General features: G+C 39.6%; 1 protein-coding gene across 1 annotated transcript in view; it reads left to right on the plus strand.

Annotated features, from left to right (window-relative positions):
* Nucleotides 1-18,820, plus strand: part of LOC147317675 (septin-2) — a 30,048-nt gene extending 11,228 nt beyond the window's left edge. Inside the window, exons 10-14 of the mRNA XM_086314930.1 lie at nt 14,345-14,446; nt 14,640-14,785; nt 14,942-15,025; nt 15,116-15,173; nt 17,604-18,820. Of these exons, the coding sequence (XP_086171056.1) occupies nt 14,345-14,446; nt 14,640-14,785; nt 14,942-15,025; nt 15,116-15,173; nt 17,604-17,669 (456 nt within the window). The 3' untranslated portion in view covers nt 17,670-18,820. The remainder of the gene's footprint in view (nt 1-14,344; nt 14,447-14,639; nt 14,786-14,941; nt 15,026-15,115; nt 15,174-17,603) is intronic.
* Nucleotides 18,821-19,313: the final 493 nt, after the last annotated feature.

A 19,313-nucleotide genomic window follows, 5' to 3' on the forward strand; every position in this document is an offset into this window, starting at 1 on the left:
TAACAGTGGGCGCACATGAAAACTCAGTAACTGCACTTAACTGCAACTCAAACCTCAAGTCTGTTCCTTTGGCAGTTAAGAATAAAAAATACCATGTTTCCTGCCACTGCTGACCCCCACCTCAAGCTGAAGGAAACCCCCAAGCTTTTTGGCTTTTTGCTCCAGCTGCCAGCCTTCAGCAGGTCAGCTGTCTTTATCAGAGTTTTGGCTCAACTTTTGTTTAATTTTGTGTGTATTTTTCTCCCTTTACTATAAAAGTTTAGCCAGGAGAAGTGAAGTGAGAAATAAGGGACAAGGGACTCTAAGAAAATACTGTAACAGTATCACTCTGATCTGACCTCTTTTCAGCTAAACTTTCAGTTTGTTCACATGCTCTGCTAAGTGTTCCCTTAACAGACAATTCCGACTGTACAATGAGCAGCAATTAGCTGCAGAGTTTAACAAAACTGTCAAACTCACGCATACCCACACCCAATAAGATCTATAACATCTAAAGCGATGAAGAAAACAGGAAATATAGAGGATTAGTCAGCTAATCCCATGTGGCTCTCCAAATGACGTTCCTCCCAGTTTTCTCAAAAAGGTATTTCCTACCATCAGACCACACATTCCGAACATTATTAATACTAGTTTTTTGTCTGGTCAAGTACCTAAGGAGCTTAAGCATGCAGTCATACATCCTTTACTTAAGAAACCAGGCTTTGACAGTTCAGTCATGTAAAATTTTAGACACATTCCCTTTCACACTTCCCTTTCTTAGTAAGATCCTGGAAAGGATTGTTTATACTCAGTTGATGGACTATTTGAATGACTCTCAATTGTCGGAAATCTTTCAGTCCGGCTTTAAGCCATTTCACAGTACGGAGACAGCCCTCGTAAAAGTTATGAATGATGTTCTGATAGCGACAGACCATGGTAAATATGCAGTGCTGGTCTTCTTGGACATGACTGCTGCATTCGACACAGTGGATCACGATTTGCTGATCTCCCGCTTACAGCACTGTGTGGGAATTTCTGGTTCAGCACTGTTGTGGTTAAAATCTTATCTCTCAAACAGGACCTTTTGTGTTAAGTTGGGGTCGGCTTCATCCCCTGTGGCCCCTCTGCTTTGGGGTGTGCCACAGGGATCTATTCTTGGGCCATTATTGTTTGCACTGTATCTTTTGCCTCTTGGCGCAATATTTCAAAAACATAGTGTCATTCCATCTACATGCAGATGACTGCCAGCTTTATTTACCTTTTAGTCATTCAGATAGTCTCCCAAGTCGACCTCTGCTTGACTGCCTTAGTGATGTTAAAGCATGGTGGCAAAAAACGTTTTACATTTTAATGATCATAAGACGGAAGCGATCTTATTTGTCCCAAATCGTGTTTCTGACGCTCCAGATGTTGATCTTGCCGCTTTGACTTCCATTTAAAGAGTTCGATCACAAATCTCGGAGTAAAAATTGATTCTGCACTTACCTTTGATGGTCATGTAAACGGGGTGGTAAAATCAGCATTCTATCACCTCAGACGTTTATCGAAGGTTAAGCCCTTTCTTTCCAAGCGTGACTTGGAAAGTGTTATTCATGCCTTTATTACTTCACGTTTAGATTATTGCAATTCTCTTTTAATAGGGGTTGGGCAGGGCACTTTGTCACGCTTGCAACTAGTCCTTTTATTGGTTTTTAAATCTATAAATGGTCTGCACCTGTTTATTTGTCTGATTTGTTGAGGCCCATGTCCCCATTCGTTCGCTTCGGTCAGCTGAGAAGCTGTTGCTTTCAGTCCCTAAGTCAAGGCTGAAACTTAGAGGAGACTGACCATTCTCTGTTGCAGCTCCGATGCTTTGGAATAACCTCCTCTCCATATTAGACAAGCTACATCAGTGCCAGTTTTTAAGTCCAGATTAAAAACCTATTTTTATTCCCTGGCTTTTAACTCTGTGGGTAACTGACATTTTCATTAATTTTATTGCTATGTCTGGTTTTTGCTATTTTATTACTATATTTATATTTGTATTGTACAGCACTTTGGTCTACCAGGTGTGTTTTTAAAGTGCTATATAAATAAACGACGACGATGATGATGAGCTTATCTTCCCTACATTTAAAAATGGCACCATGTGGCTCTTGGGAATGTATATTATTCCTACTGACTCTTGTTTGTTTACAATCTGGGCATGTACAACTTTTATCTCCGTCCTTGTATAAATGACTAAACTGCTGTGGCGCTTCTATGTGGGTTTTGTGTATTTCATATATACAAGGATGCCCTACTTTGATGATCGCAAAGCTGCACTTTTTAGTGTCAGTATTACAATCTTTGGTCTTTAAATAAAAAATAAAATACATATTACAACACAGCTGAAGTTGAACAGAATTGTACTGATTTAACTGTTGAAGTAAAAAGATGAACCAGTGAACAAGAGACTCCTTTTAGAAAGTGGAAGCACATAAACTCTACTGCTGCTTTCCAGCATTTTGAGTTACATTAAAATGAATCATATACTGGGTGAGATCAAGAACTTCCACATCTTTTCCCATTTAAAAAAAACAAAAACCATACCTGATTTCAATGTGGGCTCTATGCACTTCAATGTTGCCTCCTTTTCAGCTCCCAGCGCATCTGCTTTCATATGGTCAACCTGTTTATTTTCCCTGAAAGTCCTACTTGGTGGTGGGATCATTGCCATCAAAGTCAATTCAGATTGACACAGGACTTGATGTTTACTCTGTACAAGTTTGGCAGTTCTGGTGAAATCGCAAACTTTCTTCTTCAAATAGTCAAAGGGACAGTAAAATGGTCCAAAATTGTTCAAAATGAAATTGGGCAGCAGAACTTTTCATCACTCTTTACATAGGAAATTATGTTGGAATGAAAATGATGGCTGACTAATTTACAATGAATTCAGGATATTTCACATATCTGACCCAGTAATCTGTTTTTTTTGCATGTTTAGAAGTTTGACGTGCCATGGTAATGCCCATTAATCTCTATTAAGTGTCTCTCGGGAAAATGGACGGGAGTATTTGTTGGGTTGATCAGATAAGTTCAAGTGGCTCTTAGGTATACGTGCCTGACTCCTGCTGTACAGTCCTGTACAGTATGGCACCAAGGCCTTCCTTTGAGGTCAGAGCACTATCAGCCAAGAACCTGCCAGAAAGCTGAATGCTGGAGAATGATTGATAACCTCCAGTGTTTCTCCCACACAATTTATTAGTTTGTTTTTTGGAGAGCAGTTTCTCACCGCTCGGAGAATTTGTTTCCCCTCCCTCAAAGGCTCGTACAGTCCTTTCCCCTATTATTAGTGGGAAACAGCTTGTATAGAACAATATAAATTTCCTGCAACGTGTCAAGACTGTTCCACTGACAAGACACAAGTAGCACAGCTCAGGCTCAAAGAACAAATTGAACAAGCGTTCACCGGAACTACTCGTCATTTGCCTGCGTTTTAACCAGTTCTTCCCTTCCTGGCAGTGCTTCCCCCACCAGCCTATTATTTTCTCGCCCTTCATCTTTGTGTCCTCTTTTTCTCTTTTTCTTTTTTTTTTCTTCTTTTTTTTTTTTACGCTTGTTCTAATGCCAATTTCCTTCACCAGAGTCATCGTCGTCTCTAGCTCATAACTTGCCCTGAGGAGGGTATATTGAGGGTCTGATCCTCTCAGTCTGGGTCCCTAAAGTCATATCCTGTGTGGGGATTTAGTCTGAAAGTGCTTTACTGGTTGTTTTCTGTTTGAGTGAAGAGGATGGTACACAGCTGGTTTAAAGTGGAATCCAGATGAGCAAAAAAAGAGTAAAGACCTTTATTCTTATCTAAAAAAAAAATAGAGTGCATATTTCTATTTTTTCCCTTCTGTAGCTACAACACTAAAATTGACTGATTTCAACAGCCACCTTTTTTGTATAAAATTGAGGAAGAGAGGAAGCTTAAAAAACTAATAGAAATCCAAGATTTATGTGAATGTAACTAAAAACTGGGCCAGCTGCTTGCACTGACGAATTACCTCTCTCAAGCAAATTACGAGTCGCTGTGTGTTGTTTTCATGCTTTGATTAAATGTGCCTAAAATAAACACTGCCCAGAACAAAGGGAAAACATCTAAGATCCCAGTCTGTGATTTTTGGAAGTGATCAGCATATTTAAAGTGCGAGGAATTTGCACTAAAAGGTAAAAGAGTGGATAAGGATGCCTTTGCTATAGGCAAAGGCGTAAGAAAGTTGTATTAAGCTGATTGCGACTGTGTGAGCTTTCTTTCCTTTTGTGTAAAGACTAAAGTCACAGGTCAGTGAAGGCCAGAGAACCCAGCCCCTCTGCTGTTCTCGCGCAAGCCTGTAGACCGCAAACAATACCGCAGCCTCTTTTTCAAGTCTTCCTCGTCTCCTCTTTCTTCTCCTTATCTTTCTGTTTGCCCTTGTTCGCACAGCATTTTGTTACTTACTACCATGTCCCCAACTCCTCCGCCATACTCCTACTTTGTGAATAAGCTCTCCACTGGTGCACGTTACCAGTGTCGACACAGTCGGTAATAATAATGACTGTTTTTATTTGCATCACTATTAATTTTTTTTTTTTAAGTGACAGAAACCAGACACAGAAACCCGATTAAATAAACATTGAGAACAAAAAATTTACCTAAACTGAAAGAATCCACATAGTTTACTGAAAAGGCTGAAACTGCAGCTTTTTACACCGATTATTTTTGCAAAATGTGTAAAACTAAATATCACCAAAATAAAGGTAAAAGAAAATAATACATTAAAAAAATGAATTATTGAATAAATTCAATACAAAAATGCATAAATAGTGTTTCATAAATAGTGATCATACCTAACTTGTTCACCACCTTTTTTTTTTTTTTTTTTTTTTTTTTTGCGTTAAACTTTCTCTCTAATTTTAATAATTTGAACCAAGTTTAGTTAAATGGCAAAATCAATGCATGATTAGTAGTCAGATATGTTACTCTAGGATATTACCTCATATTTTTGAGGTAATTATACGCACATGATTAATGATATGTAGTTTGTGGGAGTTTCCTGATGAGCTTCAGTTTAAATTCTTATTGTGCAGGCCAGAGATGGGCCTTACTGTAATCCAATTACTTTTTTCAAGTAATGAGTAAAGTAAGGGATTACTATTGCAAAAAAGGTCATTTGATTACTGTTACTTTCCCGTAAGCACGCTGCGTTACTGCGTTACTAAAACGGTGATTTTTTTTTTGATTTTTTTTTTTTTTGCGAGAGTGTCTCATGACAATGACGTAAGCCAGTGCAACATTCGTGGCAACAGCTGTGTGCAGATCAACAAAGGATAATATATCGAGTGTGGGAGCGCATATGACCGTGCAGTGTTTAAGGCGTGGAAGTACTGACCTTACTTTGAGTTAGATTCCGTAAAAAGTGACAAAAACATTAGCATTCGCTGTTCACTGCGTGGGAAGAAAACTTATTTTTACAGCGAAAAAAACCCCCTAAACTTCCGAGCAAGCACCAACAGTACGCTGCCACGGGAATGTGAAACTCCCAGATCCTTCCACTGACCGCTACGACACACCTGCACCAGGGCAAACCTCCGCCTGTCCCACTCCTGCTATACAGGTAAAAATAGAGCAACAGGACCACTGAGTCTTTGATTTTATTTATTTTCTGCTGTGTTTTACTTGCATCTATTTGAAAGAGTGAGTGTAAGCACAGAAACAAATTTCTGGTGCTGCAAAATGCTGCATATAATTTAATGTTTGCTTGATGCATAAAGTTAAAAGATTAAAACTAATAAAACAAGTTTCAAAAAGAGACTTTTTCATTTGATTACATTTTATATGATGAATTATGCAGAAAAAGTAGAATTGGGCTGAAAGATCTATTGCTTTATTACCTATTCAGGTTGTAAATCTTTTTTTTTAAAGTAACTAATTACTAGAGATGGCACGATACCACTTTTTTATGTCCGATACCGATACCGATATCATAAATTTGGATATCTGCCGATACCGATATGAATCCGATATAGTGTTTTTTAATCAACAAAACTGTTTTTTAAATATCTTGCTGCATTTTGTATAAGTTCATACTCAAGTTTAAAACAACAACTACACTAAAGCTATTCTGTTATACCTGTATGCAAAAAAAAAAAAAATTTCATAGTTCAGCAATACTGATCAATCTAATAAACTTAAACCTACACCATCCTCCCTATTCTGGTATTTTAAAGAGTACTTAGCATAAATATTAAGCAACCTAACTAATAGGGTTCCAACTCCCAGCAACAACAAAAATAAATAAATAAAAAATAGGGAACCACCCCTCACGCTCCACCTCATGATGCTTAATCGACGTAATCAACCTTAATTTGATGCAGTGTGAAAAAAAAAAAATGCACAGAAATCAATTATTTTTCAAGAAATATTAAATAGATTCAACATCTTTCTTCAACAAAATTGCAGACTGCACAGATGGTACCTTCCCAAAGGAAAAAGTACTATAGCTTACTAGGGTATATATATTAGACTTAATAGTTACTATATACAGTAATTGACTTCTATTCATTTTACATCAAATTAAAACTTTGGGTGTCAGATAATTATTTATTAAAAGCTAGACATTTTAAATGAGAATAAGAAAAAAGTATGTCTTTGTGCCCCCTTTTCCCTGTTAATGCCCTATCGGCCCCCCTGGCTAAACTTTGCTAGATCCGCCCCTGCACAGTTACCAGCGTCATCTACGTAGAAAAAGATCCTGGAGTAGAAAGTAATATTAAATACATTCTAACAACAGCTGATCAAGCTTAAACGTGCTGCTGTTGTTCAGCCGCTGGTTTCCTCTTTCTGGTGCAAAGTGGGCCAAAAACAAACCAGAGAGACGGACTCGCGACAGAAAAGCCGATCAGCTGATCGTTAAGCAGTTTCATGATTGAAGTAGCAGCGAGAAGAGGCAGTCGCTCCATATATCGTTTGTTAAGCTTAACGCAGGAATGCTTTACAAACATTCAGAGATGGACTTACACACTTTCTTTACTTCTCTTGGGGATAACTTTGTCGGAGATGAAATGCCGGGTTGCTAGCGAAGCTCCAAATGCTATCCAGACCACCGACAGGTCCCGCATGCCACAGCCGCTCTATCACGTGATGCATACTGCTCCGACGTGCTAACGTTCTGAGGTGAGTTACGGCGTGTTACAAGTTTTGTGAGGTGCTTTCGTGATATTTAATGGATCGGATTACATTTTTTATTTTTCTCCGATATCCGATCCAGTAATTTAGGTCAGTATCGGACCGATACCGATACGTAATATCGGATCGGTCCATCTCTACTAATTACTAATTATTTTCAAAAGTAAAGTCACAGGATTACTTTTTGGGGGAAGTAATCAGTAATTACTTACTGATTACTAATCAGTAATTGATTACTAATCAGTAATTAGTTACTGCTTACGGTACTTTTTTCAAGTAACCAACACTGGTGCAGGCTTAGACTGGTACCTTATCAGTGAGATTATGGGGGTGATTGCAAGTTCCTTGTGTCAAGCCCTGATCAGCTTGTGCTTGATCCTTTTCCTTCCAGTGTTTCAAACAGGGTGATATATTTATTTTTATGCCCTCCTTTGGTCATTGTGCCAGGGAACGTTCCCCATCTCCAAAGATTTTAAAATAATAAATAGGCCTTTTGTCTCATGGAACACACAACTCTGTTACACACTATTAATTGCTTTTAAGTGAAGAAAGTGTGGGTCAACTGTAGCATTACAAATCTGAAAAGATCATTTCTGGACTTTGGCTTACTGCTGATGAGTCACTTGAAGCTGTTGAGTCCCTTTTGATTAGCAAATAAAGTCACAAAACTTGGTTTGTGGCTGTCCTCTTTTAAATCTCACATAAATACAAGATTACGTGAATGGCTCAATTGTATCTCTGTGTATGCTCTTTGATCAAAGGAAAGGTGGGTGGTCTTAACTGTACTAATGCTTAGCCCAGACAATAGGAGTGTGGGTGGCTGTGTGTTTGTTTGTTCATTATTACTCATACGATACCTTCGTGGTACTATGATTGTAGGACTTCCTTTGTACTTTACATCAGTACCTCACTTTAAAAACATTCAAATCTGGACCAACAAAATATTTCTAGATAGTGTTTCTGTGTGTTGTGGTGTTCTACTGGTGCTGCTGTGTGTCACAATTAGTTTTGTACTTTTAAGGGAACTTTCTGGGGGATTTAGTCTGTAGATTGTCTGGTCACAATGGCTTTTTTTAACCTGCCTTGTTGTTGTTCTTTTACTTTGGTGAATCACTGACCTCCTTGAGCTACAAGGCTCCATGCACGTAACATACAAGCTCTGTTCCTGCTACTAATGCCAGATTATACCAGTTGAACACAGTATGTTAGCACTTAGCTGTGTGTGTGTGTGTGTGTGTGTGTGTGTGTGTGTGTGTGTGTGTGTGTGTGTGTGTGTGTTGGGTTAGATGGCTGGTATGAGATCTAAATCCCCCTCCGACCCCCTCAGATCAGGTATTGTTGGGGCTCCTTCACCCCCTCAGACTCCCTGCAGGCAGGAGAGAGCCGGTTAGCTGAAAGGCGTTTCCTTGCAAGACAAAAGTGTTCGGTCTCATGTGTCTTGAGGTTGTATTTGGAAGCTAAATAGTAGGTTTATATGTGAAGGTATGTGAAATGTGTTTTCTGGAATGTTATTTACAAAGATACGAGTTCAGTACTCTCTAGCAAGTGTCAATATTTGTTGACATATTTCATTAAAAGCTACGTGCTTTGATTTTGTGAGAGAGAATTAGAAGTCTTGTTATGAGTTTGGAAAAGTCTTAAGGGGTCATACCTTTCTAGACAGCTTTTTGACCATTTTTATCATGGTGTTTAACAGTACTGTCCCTTTTATTTTTTGTAAGGCTATATTGCTGCTTGCTCATATTTCTTCTTTTTTGTCACGCAGAAAGTAGGAATCCATCATCAGACCCATCAATACTCTATTTTTCATGAGATTTACTGTGACTTGAAACACATTAACAGAAAATGTGTTTTTGACCATAATATTTGTTTATCCAGTGTGAAACTCCAGCTATAGCTCATCTTTTAACGCATTTACTGATTACATTTGCATTAAATGCCCTTTTTATTTTTTTAATTAAAAAAATATATTTTAAAGTCTTTGCTTCAAGCATCTCTTATATAAGGTTGTAACGTATTAAGCAAATTTGTATAGTGGCACCAGTATACAAAGATGGTGAAATAAAAGTTGGTTGCCAAATAACAATGCATTGACAATTTTCACCTTGGTTCTAACATTTCTTTACTATTAAAATGAACCGCTACAGTGGGACAAAAAAGTATTTAGTCAGCCACCGATTGTGCAAGTTCCCCCACTTAAAATGATGACAGAGGTCAGTAATTTGCACCAGAGGTACACTTCAACTGTGAGAGACAGAATGTGAAAAAGAAATCCATGAATCCACATGGTAGGATTTGTAAAGAATTTATTCGTAAATTAGGGTGGAAAATAAGTATTTGGTCACCTCAAACAAGGAAAATCTCTGGCTCTCACAGACCTGTAACGTCTTCTGTAAGAAGCTTTTCTGTCCCCCACTCGTTACTTGTATGAATGGCACCTGTTTGAACTCATAATCTGTATAAAAGACACCTGTCCACAGCCTCAAACAGTCAGACTCCAAACTCCGCCATGGCCAAGACCAAAGAGCTTTCGAAGGACACCAGGAAAAGTATTGTAGACCTGCACCAGACTGGGAAGAGTGAATCTACAATAGGCAAGCAGCTTGGTGTGAAAAAATCAACTGTGGGAGCAATCATCAGAAAATGGAAGACATACAAGACCACTGATAATCTCCCTCGATCTGGGGCTCCACGCAAGATCTCATCCCGTGGGGTCAAAATGATCATGAGAACGGTGAGCAAAGATCCCAGAACCACACGGGGGGACCTGGTGAATGACCTGCAGAGAGCTGGGACCAAAGTAACAAAGGTCACCATCAGTAACACACTACAACGGCAGGGAATCAAATCCCGCAGTGCCAGACGTGTTCCGCTGCTGAAGCCAGTGCATGTCCAGGCCCGTCTGAAGTTTGCCAGAGAGCACGTGGATGATACAGCAGAGGATTGGGAGAATGTCATGTGGTCAGATGAAACCAAAGTAGAACGTTTTGGTATAAACTCAATTCGTCGTGTTTGGAGGAAGAAGAATACTGAGTTGCATCCCAAGAACACCATACCTACTGTGAAGCATGGGGGTGGAAACATCATGCTATGGGGCTGTTTTTCTGCCAAGGGGACAGGACGACTGATCCGTGTTAAGGACGGAATGAATGGGGCCATGTATTGTGAGATTTTGAGCCAAAACCTCCTTCCATCAGTGAGAACTTTGAAGATGAAACGAGGCTGGGTCTTCCAACATGACAATGATACAAAACACACCGCCCGGGCAACAAAGGAGTGGCTCCGTAAGAAGCATTTGAAAGTCCTGGAGTGGCCTAGCCAGTCTCCAGACCTCAACCCCATAGAAAATCTGTGGCGGGAGTTGAAAGTCCGTGTTGCTCGGCGACAGCCCCAAAACATCACTGCTCTCGAGAAGATCTGCATGGAGGAATGGGCCAAAATACCAGCTACTGTGTGTGCAAACCTGGTAAAGACCTATAGTAAACGTTTGACCTCTGTTATTGCCAACAAAGGTTATGTTACAAAGTATTGAGTTGTATTTTTGTTATTGACCAAATACTTATTTTCCACCCTAATTTACGGATAAATTCTTTACAAATCCTACCATGTAGATTCATGAATTTTTTTTTCACATTCTGTCTCTCACAGTTGAAGTGTACCTCTGGTGCAAATTACTGACCTCTGTCATCATTTTAGGTGGGGGAACTTGCACAATCGGTGGCTGACTAAATACTTTTTTGCCCCACTGTAAATACCAATGCCAGTTTTAGTTCCAGTTGACCTTTGAAAACCTTTACAGTACTCCTATATTAGCTCTTGCCTTCAGAAAAGTAAAAATTAAACATTAAAGTAAGTGCATGGCTTTATAAGGTGTAGAGCAAGCAGTAGTTTACACACAGTTGGACCTACTGGAGTCTTACAAGAGGCACACTGTGGATTTTCCTTTAATAATGTCTTCAGCCTTGGAAAAAAGGGACCCCTGTCCTTTAATCTCATAACAAGCAGCGACCCTCCATGTGGGTCAGTCTTAACAAATCTGTTCGGTTTCTCTCAGTCTCTAATGAAGAAATTGGAATAGTGCATCATAAGGTTTAAGGAGTTTCTGGTATGAAAGAAGGTTTGAAAGCTACTCGGATGTCCTGCTTCTACTGGCAGGGATGCATTGTTTTATTCCCATAGCTTCCTTGAAGAAGCTGGCATGCATCTTTAAGGTTACATAAACCTTATTGAAAGTGCTCTTGGTCTGATCTTTAGTCTTACGATTCTTAGTTGGTCACGGTTGATTGGAATTGAAATGCAGTTTTTTTTTTTAAATCCTTTTTGGCTTTCTGTAATGTTATTCTTCTATGTCTGCATTGTTGAGTTCCCAAGAGTACTTTGCGCCATGTTTCTCCTTCCAAGTATTGTTCCATGCCACAGTTTGACTTTATTGGATACAAATCAGACCAAACCAAGAGACTCAGCTCTATCCTCAGCAATCACACGAAAAAAGCCTTTAATAGTTGGGAGTGTTTGCTTGTGCATGCAGTCACCTGTTGAATGCCAGTACTACAGTGATCACCACAATCCCCTTTTTTTGTTTCTGTGTTCTTTTCTTTGGCTGGTGTTTGTTTCCTTCCAGTGATGTTTGTTCATAGCTTGGCAGGTGTTTGAGTCATTCATATTCTTTTTTTGCTTAGCTTATGAGAATGAACAAATCCTGAAAATATTTTTCCCTCGGCAGGTTAAGAGATGAATGTGGAATCCCTCTAATGATGGGTTTGCATCTTGTTTCTTTATGATTGGAGGTGTTGGCTCAACCTACTTTGCAGTTGAAAAAGTGCTTAGTCACATCTCCCACCACTACACCCTGTGTAATTATATCTATGTATAGACCTGCGGGTATGCTATATTTGGGCTGTACATAACTGTTACAGTATATTTCATACTCCTATTTCAAGAACTGAGTGATACCAGCTTTTCTCTGTAAATACTCGTCTGGCATGACTCACCTGCCGTTTGCCCTATTTCTAACCTATCTTCAAACCTAACAGTACCATTTCATATCATACCCTCACACTGGACTCAGAGCTGCCCAGCATGATGGAGTCTTTCTACAAACATCACTTCATATTCTGTGATGTAAACCGATAAATTGTTGGCTTCCTTTTCTAATTAATGCTCAGGCAGAGTCTGGAGTTGAATTGTTTGTATGCTGCTCCGACAGCTTCGAACAAACCACTAAAGCCAATCATAACAGTGGGGTGGGAGTGTGTGGCGTATTATGGCCTGACATGATGGTCATAAAGTTAACTTGGTTCCCACTGCCAATATCCCTGTGCCAACTAAAACACTCAATTACGAGAAGGAGAGGCTGGTGTAGCGTTGGGGATTAAGGCCTACATTGTGTACAGTAAATCGGCAGGAGACAACAGGTATTTGGAGCGAGTGGTGGTTTTGAAATCACATGATCCATTAGCGGTCTTGATTATAGGTCTCAGCCTGTGCTAAGCACATGTTACAGAACAGAATAATTCAGGTAAACAGCCATTTAGGATTAACAAGGTCTGGAAACAGATGATGGCAGACAACAGACTTGTGTTTGCGCAATGACTGATGCAGGTTTGTAGATATTTAATTGTACTTTGCATTTGTAAAAAACTGTTATTCTGTTTTTATCAGTTCTTCAGTTCACTTTTTTGTTGGATTTCTTTCTGTTTTATCACATATCACATCTGCATTTGTGTCTAATCTAATCTACTTGTTTTACAGGATTTGTTTGTTTCTTTTTTTTTTTTTCGTGTCATTGTGTCACACATGTTTATTTTCCCGCTGGGTGCATAGTTTCCCAAAATTCTGTCTGTGCTACCTCACCAGAGTGATGTTTATCGAGCCTCCGTGTAGAACGTCCCTGTAAATCTGGTGTTTGAGTACGTGAGGGAGAAACTGAGGCTCTAGCCTGGTGTCACAGTCTCCTCTCGGTCCTGCAAAGCCTGTTTGTTTTTAGATCTGGCCCACAACAATACCCGACTCTCCGCCGTGCACACACTATCTCACATACACTGCGTGCAGAGCTCACTGAGAAAACAAGCGACAGCCATAACAAGGACTTAAACAGGAGCTGCACTCCGTAGGAAAAGCTGCACTCACTTCCCAGGCTGGTGGCTGACTCACCACCATCCTATTATACACTATAGTACTTGAAAGTCCCCAAAAAGTCAGGAAAACAGCGCTTGACGTTTTTTGGCACCATTACACAAGATTGCATTGTCGTTTTCAAAATTCTCCTCTCGGGAACACAAAAGCAAAATGCAGCTTTGATGTTTACAATAATAAATACTGACATCTGTCCCAGCGGTAGCAGAGAAGAAAGCTCCTTTGTTTCAGCTTGTTTCTTCACCGGTCAGAGAAGAAATAAAGGAGGGCGAGATCTTTGTTTCGGACTCTTTGGAAGTTTGAGGCGCACACAGGTTATTTTTTTTTCACCTGTCTAACCTTTCTGTTTCAACTCCTTCTCCTCCACAGGGGTCTTTAATTAAATGTGCTGCTGCAACAACAGGTGCTCACTCACACCCTCCTATTACTCAGTAGAGTTTCCTTACTTTCTGTTTATGGGACAGCGGCTGTTATTTTCTACATATAATTCACAGTTTACAGTGAATGTACTGTGAACCAGTGCACCATTTGGAGACTCTCCAGGACTGGAGAGGTGCTTTAAGAGCAGATAATCTGTCAGCTCGTTCTAAAAAGAGCATGCGCATAAAGATTGAAATATTTTTCTCTTTCCTTTTTCCATAATCCTGCTGACAGACAGCCTGAAAAAAAGTTGGCATTGGTCTTTCCAGAGAAAATGTGTTTGGATGAACAGTACCTATATGCCGAGCTGGAATGGTCTGCTGCAGTTATCAGCTGTATCGATGTTGTTTTAGTTTATTTTGTTTTAGTTAGGATATATGATTAGAGGTTTTAATAAAAATGAAATGGTCCTCATAGGTAGCAGCAATGTGAACATTTTACTGTTCAAATGAGACATCTGGCTTTCTGGACTGCTGCAGTACCCTGTTGGTAAAGGTCAAGCTGACCCGTCTTGTAGTATTTGCAGTGGCACATTTGTTGGGCTCAAGTTGAGATTCCCATCACAGTGGGAGAGTTCAGGATCACAGTGACGCCACAGCATGGCCTCTTCTTTCAGTTTCTCTTGTTTCCACTTCTCAGATCCTGGATGAGATTGCAGAACAAGGGATAAAAATTTATCAGCTACCTGATGCCGACTCTGACGAGGACGAGGAGTTCAAGGAGCAGACTAGAGTCCTGAAGGTGAGAGAGGGGCACTCAGCTAATGCCATCTTTTCCCATAGGAGGTCCGCCATTTCCCTCTGCTGGTTCAGCATTCTCTTCCCATTCATCTTTGCTTCCCTTCACTGGAACTGCTCCTCGCTGATACCTTTATTTTCCACATATTCTTTCCTCTGCCTTTGGGTGTCCACTAACATTTGACTTCCTTTCCCAGGCAAGCATTCCCTTTGCTGTCATTGGCTCCAACCAGCTTATCGAAGTGAAGGGGAAGAAGATCCGTGGTCGTCTGTACCCCTGGGGTGTAGTAGAGGTGGAGAATCCTGAGCACAATGACTTCCTGAAGTTGCGCACCATGCTTGTGTGAGTATCTTTGGTTATAATTTGAAAAGTAAAGTCTTATAAAATCTAACCAGAACTTTTGCCCTGTTAAGCTTGTTGCTGCCAGAGATGAAGTTAAAATCTGAGCTCTGCTGCCTTCTAGTGTTTGAAGATGTGATTGGTGTCTGTCTGTTGCAGGACCCACATGCAAGACCTCCAAGAGGTAACTCAGGATCTGCATTATGAGAACTTCCGCTCAGAGAGGCTGAAGAGAGCGGGCAGGTGGGATCCTGTTTGATATAGCAAAGCACACGTTAGTTATTCCTGTTTCATTCAAGGAGTATAATATTAATCACTTCATTTGTCCTGCAGAGCTGTGGATGAGGAGGTGTTGGATAAGGACCAGATCCTGCTACAGAAGGAGGCAGAGGTAAAAACACACGGAGCAGATTTGTGTATTTGAGCAATAAACGTGAATAGCCGTACACACAGACCTCAGCAGTCTGAAATCGAATTAAAAAAATACTAGCCTGTGGCGCTTTTTCACTTTACTCATTTAAGGCACAGACTCGTGCATAATTTAGCGAATACTTACATTTCAGTCTTACATCATTACAAGTATATATACAAATTTTCATTTTCTTTGCAAACTACATAGAAACCTGTTCAGTTTTAAAGAGAAATAATGTGACCTGTAAACCTTTGTAAGTAAATGAAACTTTATTCATACATTAAAGGCTAAGGCTGTTTACGGTGCTTCACATTTGTCCAAACTAAATCAATGTTCCAGGCTTTCAATTCAGCACTCATAACATATTTTCACGTGTGTGTTTCCAGGTTAAAAAAAAGGATTTCTATCATTGTTCTTTTTTCTTTTTTTGTTAAAGTAACAGAACTACACAGATGAAAAGCATAAATAAAAAGCATAAAGTAGCTTGATTTCCCAGTGAAATCATGATGTCTGTGAGCCATAAATCTGTAAATGTAGAAAGGCTCAGTTGATCGTTTCATCTTGAAAACAGTTCAGTAGAATATTTCAGGGTGAAAAATGGCTGACATGGTGTTCAGACAGCACACGAGGATTTGATGACTCAAGTAGGTCAACTCTGGCACTCGGTGTATAGTCAGGTATAAATGCAGAATCACACTGAGCCTGCAGCACTGTAACATAACGTGCTTTCAAAGGTCATGACCACAGTTTTAGAAGCTGCAAATGCAAACCAGGAAAGCAGCCTGTTTTTCTGTCTGGTTGTATGTTGGAACGCAAAAACATTCTTATTTTCACTCGATATGCATTGTTAACCTTATGGGCCGCTGAGCCTGCATGTCATCAGGTCATAACCTGTTTCCTGATTGCCTTTGATTGGCCTTTTTCTGTTACTGCAGCAGGGCACCATAGTGAGCAGGTGGGGTGCAATCAGAGCTGTTTGTAAACAATGTCTCCAAGCAGGATATGCCATCACTTCCTGCCTGGGTGTTTTTTATGGTGGGAACAACCTCAGTAACGTTAGGAACCGAAGCCACAAAGCCAGAGGGATCGTTTGTTTGGCTGATTTGTTTAGATGTCGTGAGAGGTTTTGCTGGGAGGAAATATCACAATGACCTGTGATACTCCCTAGATTCCTAAAAGGTCCCAGAGTAAATGAATAAGTAATTGTTATTTACATGAGAGGTTCTTGGAAGTAGTTGTGTACTGAGAACTGATTAGGAGTTCCGAGTTGTGTCACATTCAATGATCGGATAATGCACCGTATGAATGTCAGTTCAATGTGCAGTAATGTCAAATTAGTTTTTCTTAAATTTTCAGGCAAATTCAGCAAATAGCTCAATACATTCTTACAGTTAGGGTTAAATATACATTTTCTGACACTTTAGGGTTTGTTTTCCTTACAATCAGAGCTGGAGTAGAGTTAACAGCCCACAGGAGGCTTAAACTAGACTTTCTAAGTAGGTAATTCAGTTGCAGCAAGATGCCATCTTCCCTTGTTTTAGACAACATAATACTATACAGTAGCAGACTTTTCAGTCTCTTAGTTCTGTGGAAACAACCATATTTCACCTACTGAGAAAAAATAATCTGGCTTGAACTGCTTGAAGTTCTGTGCTCTGCCACAAGAGGGCGAGAGATATTAACAGGAGAGCTGCTGTTTAATAAGAACACCTGTGATCCTTCTGTAGTGCATCCTCACTGTTAGTTTTAAGTACTGCCTTTGTTTTAGTGCTTTTTACTCTTTAACGTCTACCATGTAGCAATTATTCATTTATTAGTTTGCATTGATTTTATGCTTTATTTATTTTTAAGCTTTTTGACATTATAGCTGATATAAATACTCTCTATTTGACTAAATGGTGACTAAACAAACACTTTTTTTTTCTTGTGTAAACAAAATGTTATTCTGTAAGCTGTTTCAGATGGCAGTTATTTGGCTGCTTTAGCCTAGTTAAATACTGAGTGAATTATACTGTTGTCAGATGAGAAAGTCCTCCAATTTCTTAAGCTTAAAACAATTAAAATATTTTATTATTAAAGAGAAAAAAGGCTTATTTTTTCTTTTCTGTTAATATGTGAATATTTTCTGGGTGTGTGTGAAATAGGAGAAGTACTCTTTGAAGCAGACATTAGGTCTTGAAGTCACACATTACATTTCGCCACAAGCTGATATTCTAAGAAAGGCTGACTGAATCAGCAGATATATGTGTGTATTTTAACCCCAGACCACGACCTTCTGATAAGTTTATATCGATAGTTTGGTTGCCTAAATCTGACCAAACTAAATGAAACTTACTGATGTGAAAGTGGTCACTGCTTGAAAAAAAACTTCAATGGGGTTTTATTTTCATCTTCTTTCTCTTTCTGTAGCTGAGACGCATGCAGGAGATGATCGCACAGATGCAGGCACAGATGAAGATGAAGTCGGACGACTAAAAGGGTCGGAGGTGAAGGGAAGCACTGTGACCCAAGCCACCAGCACACACATATACATAAAGCATACACACACATGCATACACTTAGTTGTCCAGCCCTGCCACTCTGCAGGCCCACCAGGAGCCATTTTCCAGAACCACATCATCTATGTGCACACCACCACCACCTCTTCTTCTTCTTCCCTCCATTCTTCCATCCATCGGCTGTTTGGCAGCTCTGTCTCTTCAAGACTCCACATTCAAACTAGTCTCCTTGTGGGAGTGGGTAAAAAAAGAAACAAGTTATGACGACGATGTTTGAATACTGGGTGATTATCATTTATCTGCTATTTAGCCTTCTTAGTTGTTATCCTCAGCGTTGACAGTGACAGCGGTACCGAGCGGTTTTACCGTCACACACGTGTTTACATAATATACAAACTGTGAGTTTCACCTCACAGGTCAAAACTTTACAATGCATTATTTTCCATTTATTCTGCTATTGGGTTTGAACTCATTCACTTAAAGGTACAAATAGTTTGCTTCTCGTTTTTTCTGTTGGTTACTCATCACTCACCCATCACCTTCACCTCTGAATAACCATTAGTGCCTGTTTGCTTCAGCCTGATAATGCAATAATTATAATTACCACAGAGATAGATACATGCGGTAAACCAAATCTGGTTTTCCTAAATGTGTTAGACTAGAAACTTTATTGTTTAACCAACAGCTAAAACTAATGCAAACCCTCCAGGCTTCAGAATTTCAGGATTTTTTTTTTTTTTTTTTTAAATGTATCTGTAATACCTGGTTTTAATGTGCCAAACTATAACTTCAGACTGAAAACTAATCAATCAGTACTGTAAGTTACAATGTTCCCATGTTTGTCTCAGAGACATCATTTCATGTATAAAACGGTCAGCTTGTACACTGCATGTGCAGCTTTTCAACTTACTGTATTCACTCATTTCAGTTTAAATATGTAACTGAGCTGTGTGTAAACTCCCTCCAGCCCACTGTGAACAGCAGACCTTAACATTTCCCCAGCACTGCCGTTTAATCGTGCTTTCACTCATTTGCCATTATTTCTTATTAATGTGTCAGTTAAGACTTTGTAGATGTCGACATGTTTTGTATTTCCTGTCTCAAATAAAATTTGTTAAGAGAACAAAAGTTGACATTTGCTCATTTGGGGGCAGGGGGTACCTTTGAGACTCATGATCGACATGACTTGGCACTGTTACTGTTTCTAAAACGTGTGACTGTCTGTGTTTTCAGTTTGGTTTCCTATGTAGAAAAAAATGTGACATCTGTCTTGCACAGGAAACTCTCATAACATCCATTTTCTTGTCCACTTATTCACATTAAGTTTATTTAGGGAGCAGGAGCTAATTTTAGCTGTAACATGGTGAGAGGAGCAGTACACCCTGGATTGGGTCGCCTGTCTAAAGGAGGGATAACAGAGAGACAGCAACAGACTCTCACATACACACATTCAGCTTGAAACCACCAATTAACCCAACAAGCTAGAGAAAGCCCACGTAGGTCTGAGACAAACAGGAAGTTCAAACTAGGGACCTTGTTACTGTGGGGCAACCATTTCGCTGTGAGAACAGGCATAGGAAGAAATTTCAAAGAGGTAGTCGTTCCAGACGTTTCTTTGATT

The sequence above is a fragment of the Aulonocara sp. 'chitande type north' Nkhata Bay genome, linkage group LG12, assembly GCF_057382095.1.
Source record: "Aulonocara sp. 'chitande type north' Nkhata Bay isolate Kocher_YH1m ecotype deep benthic linkage group LG12, A_spYH_male_GT1.1, whole genome shotgun sequence".
In the NCBI taxonomy this organism is placed as follows: Eukaryota; Metazoa; Chordata; class Actinopteri; order Cichliformes; family Cichlidae; genus Aulonocara; species Aulonocara sp. 'chitande type north' Nkhata Bay.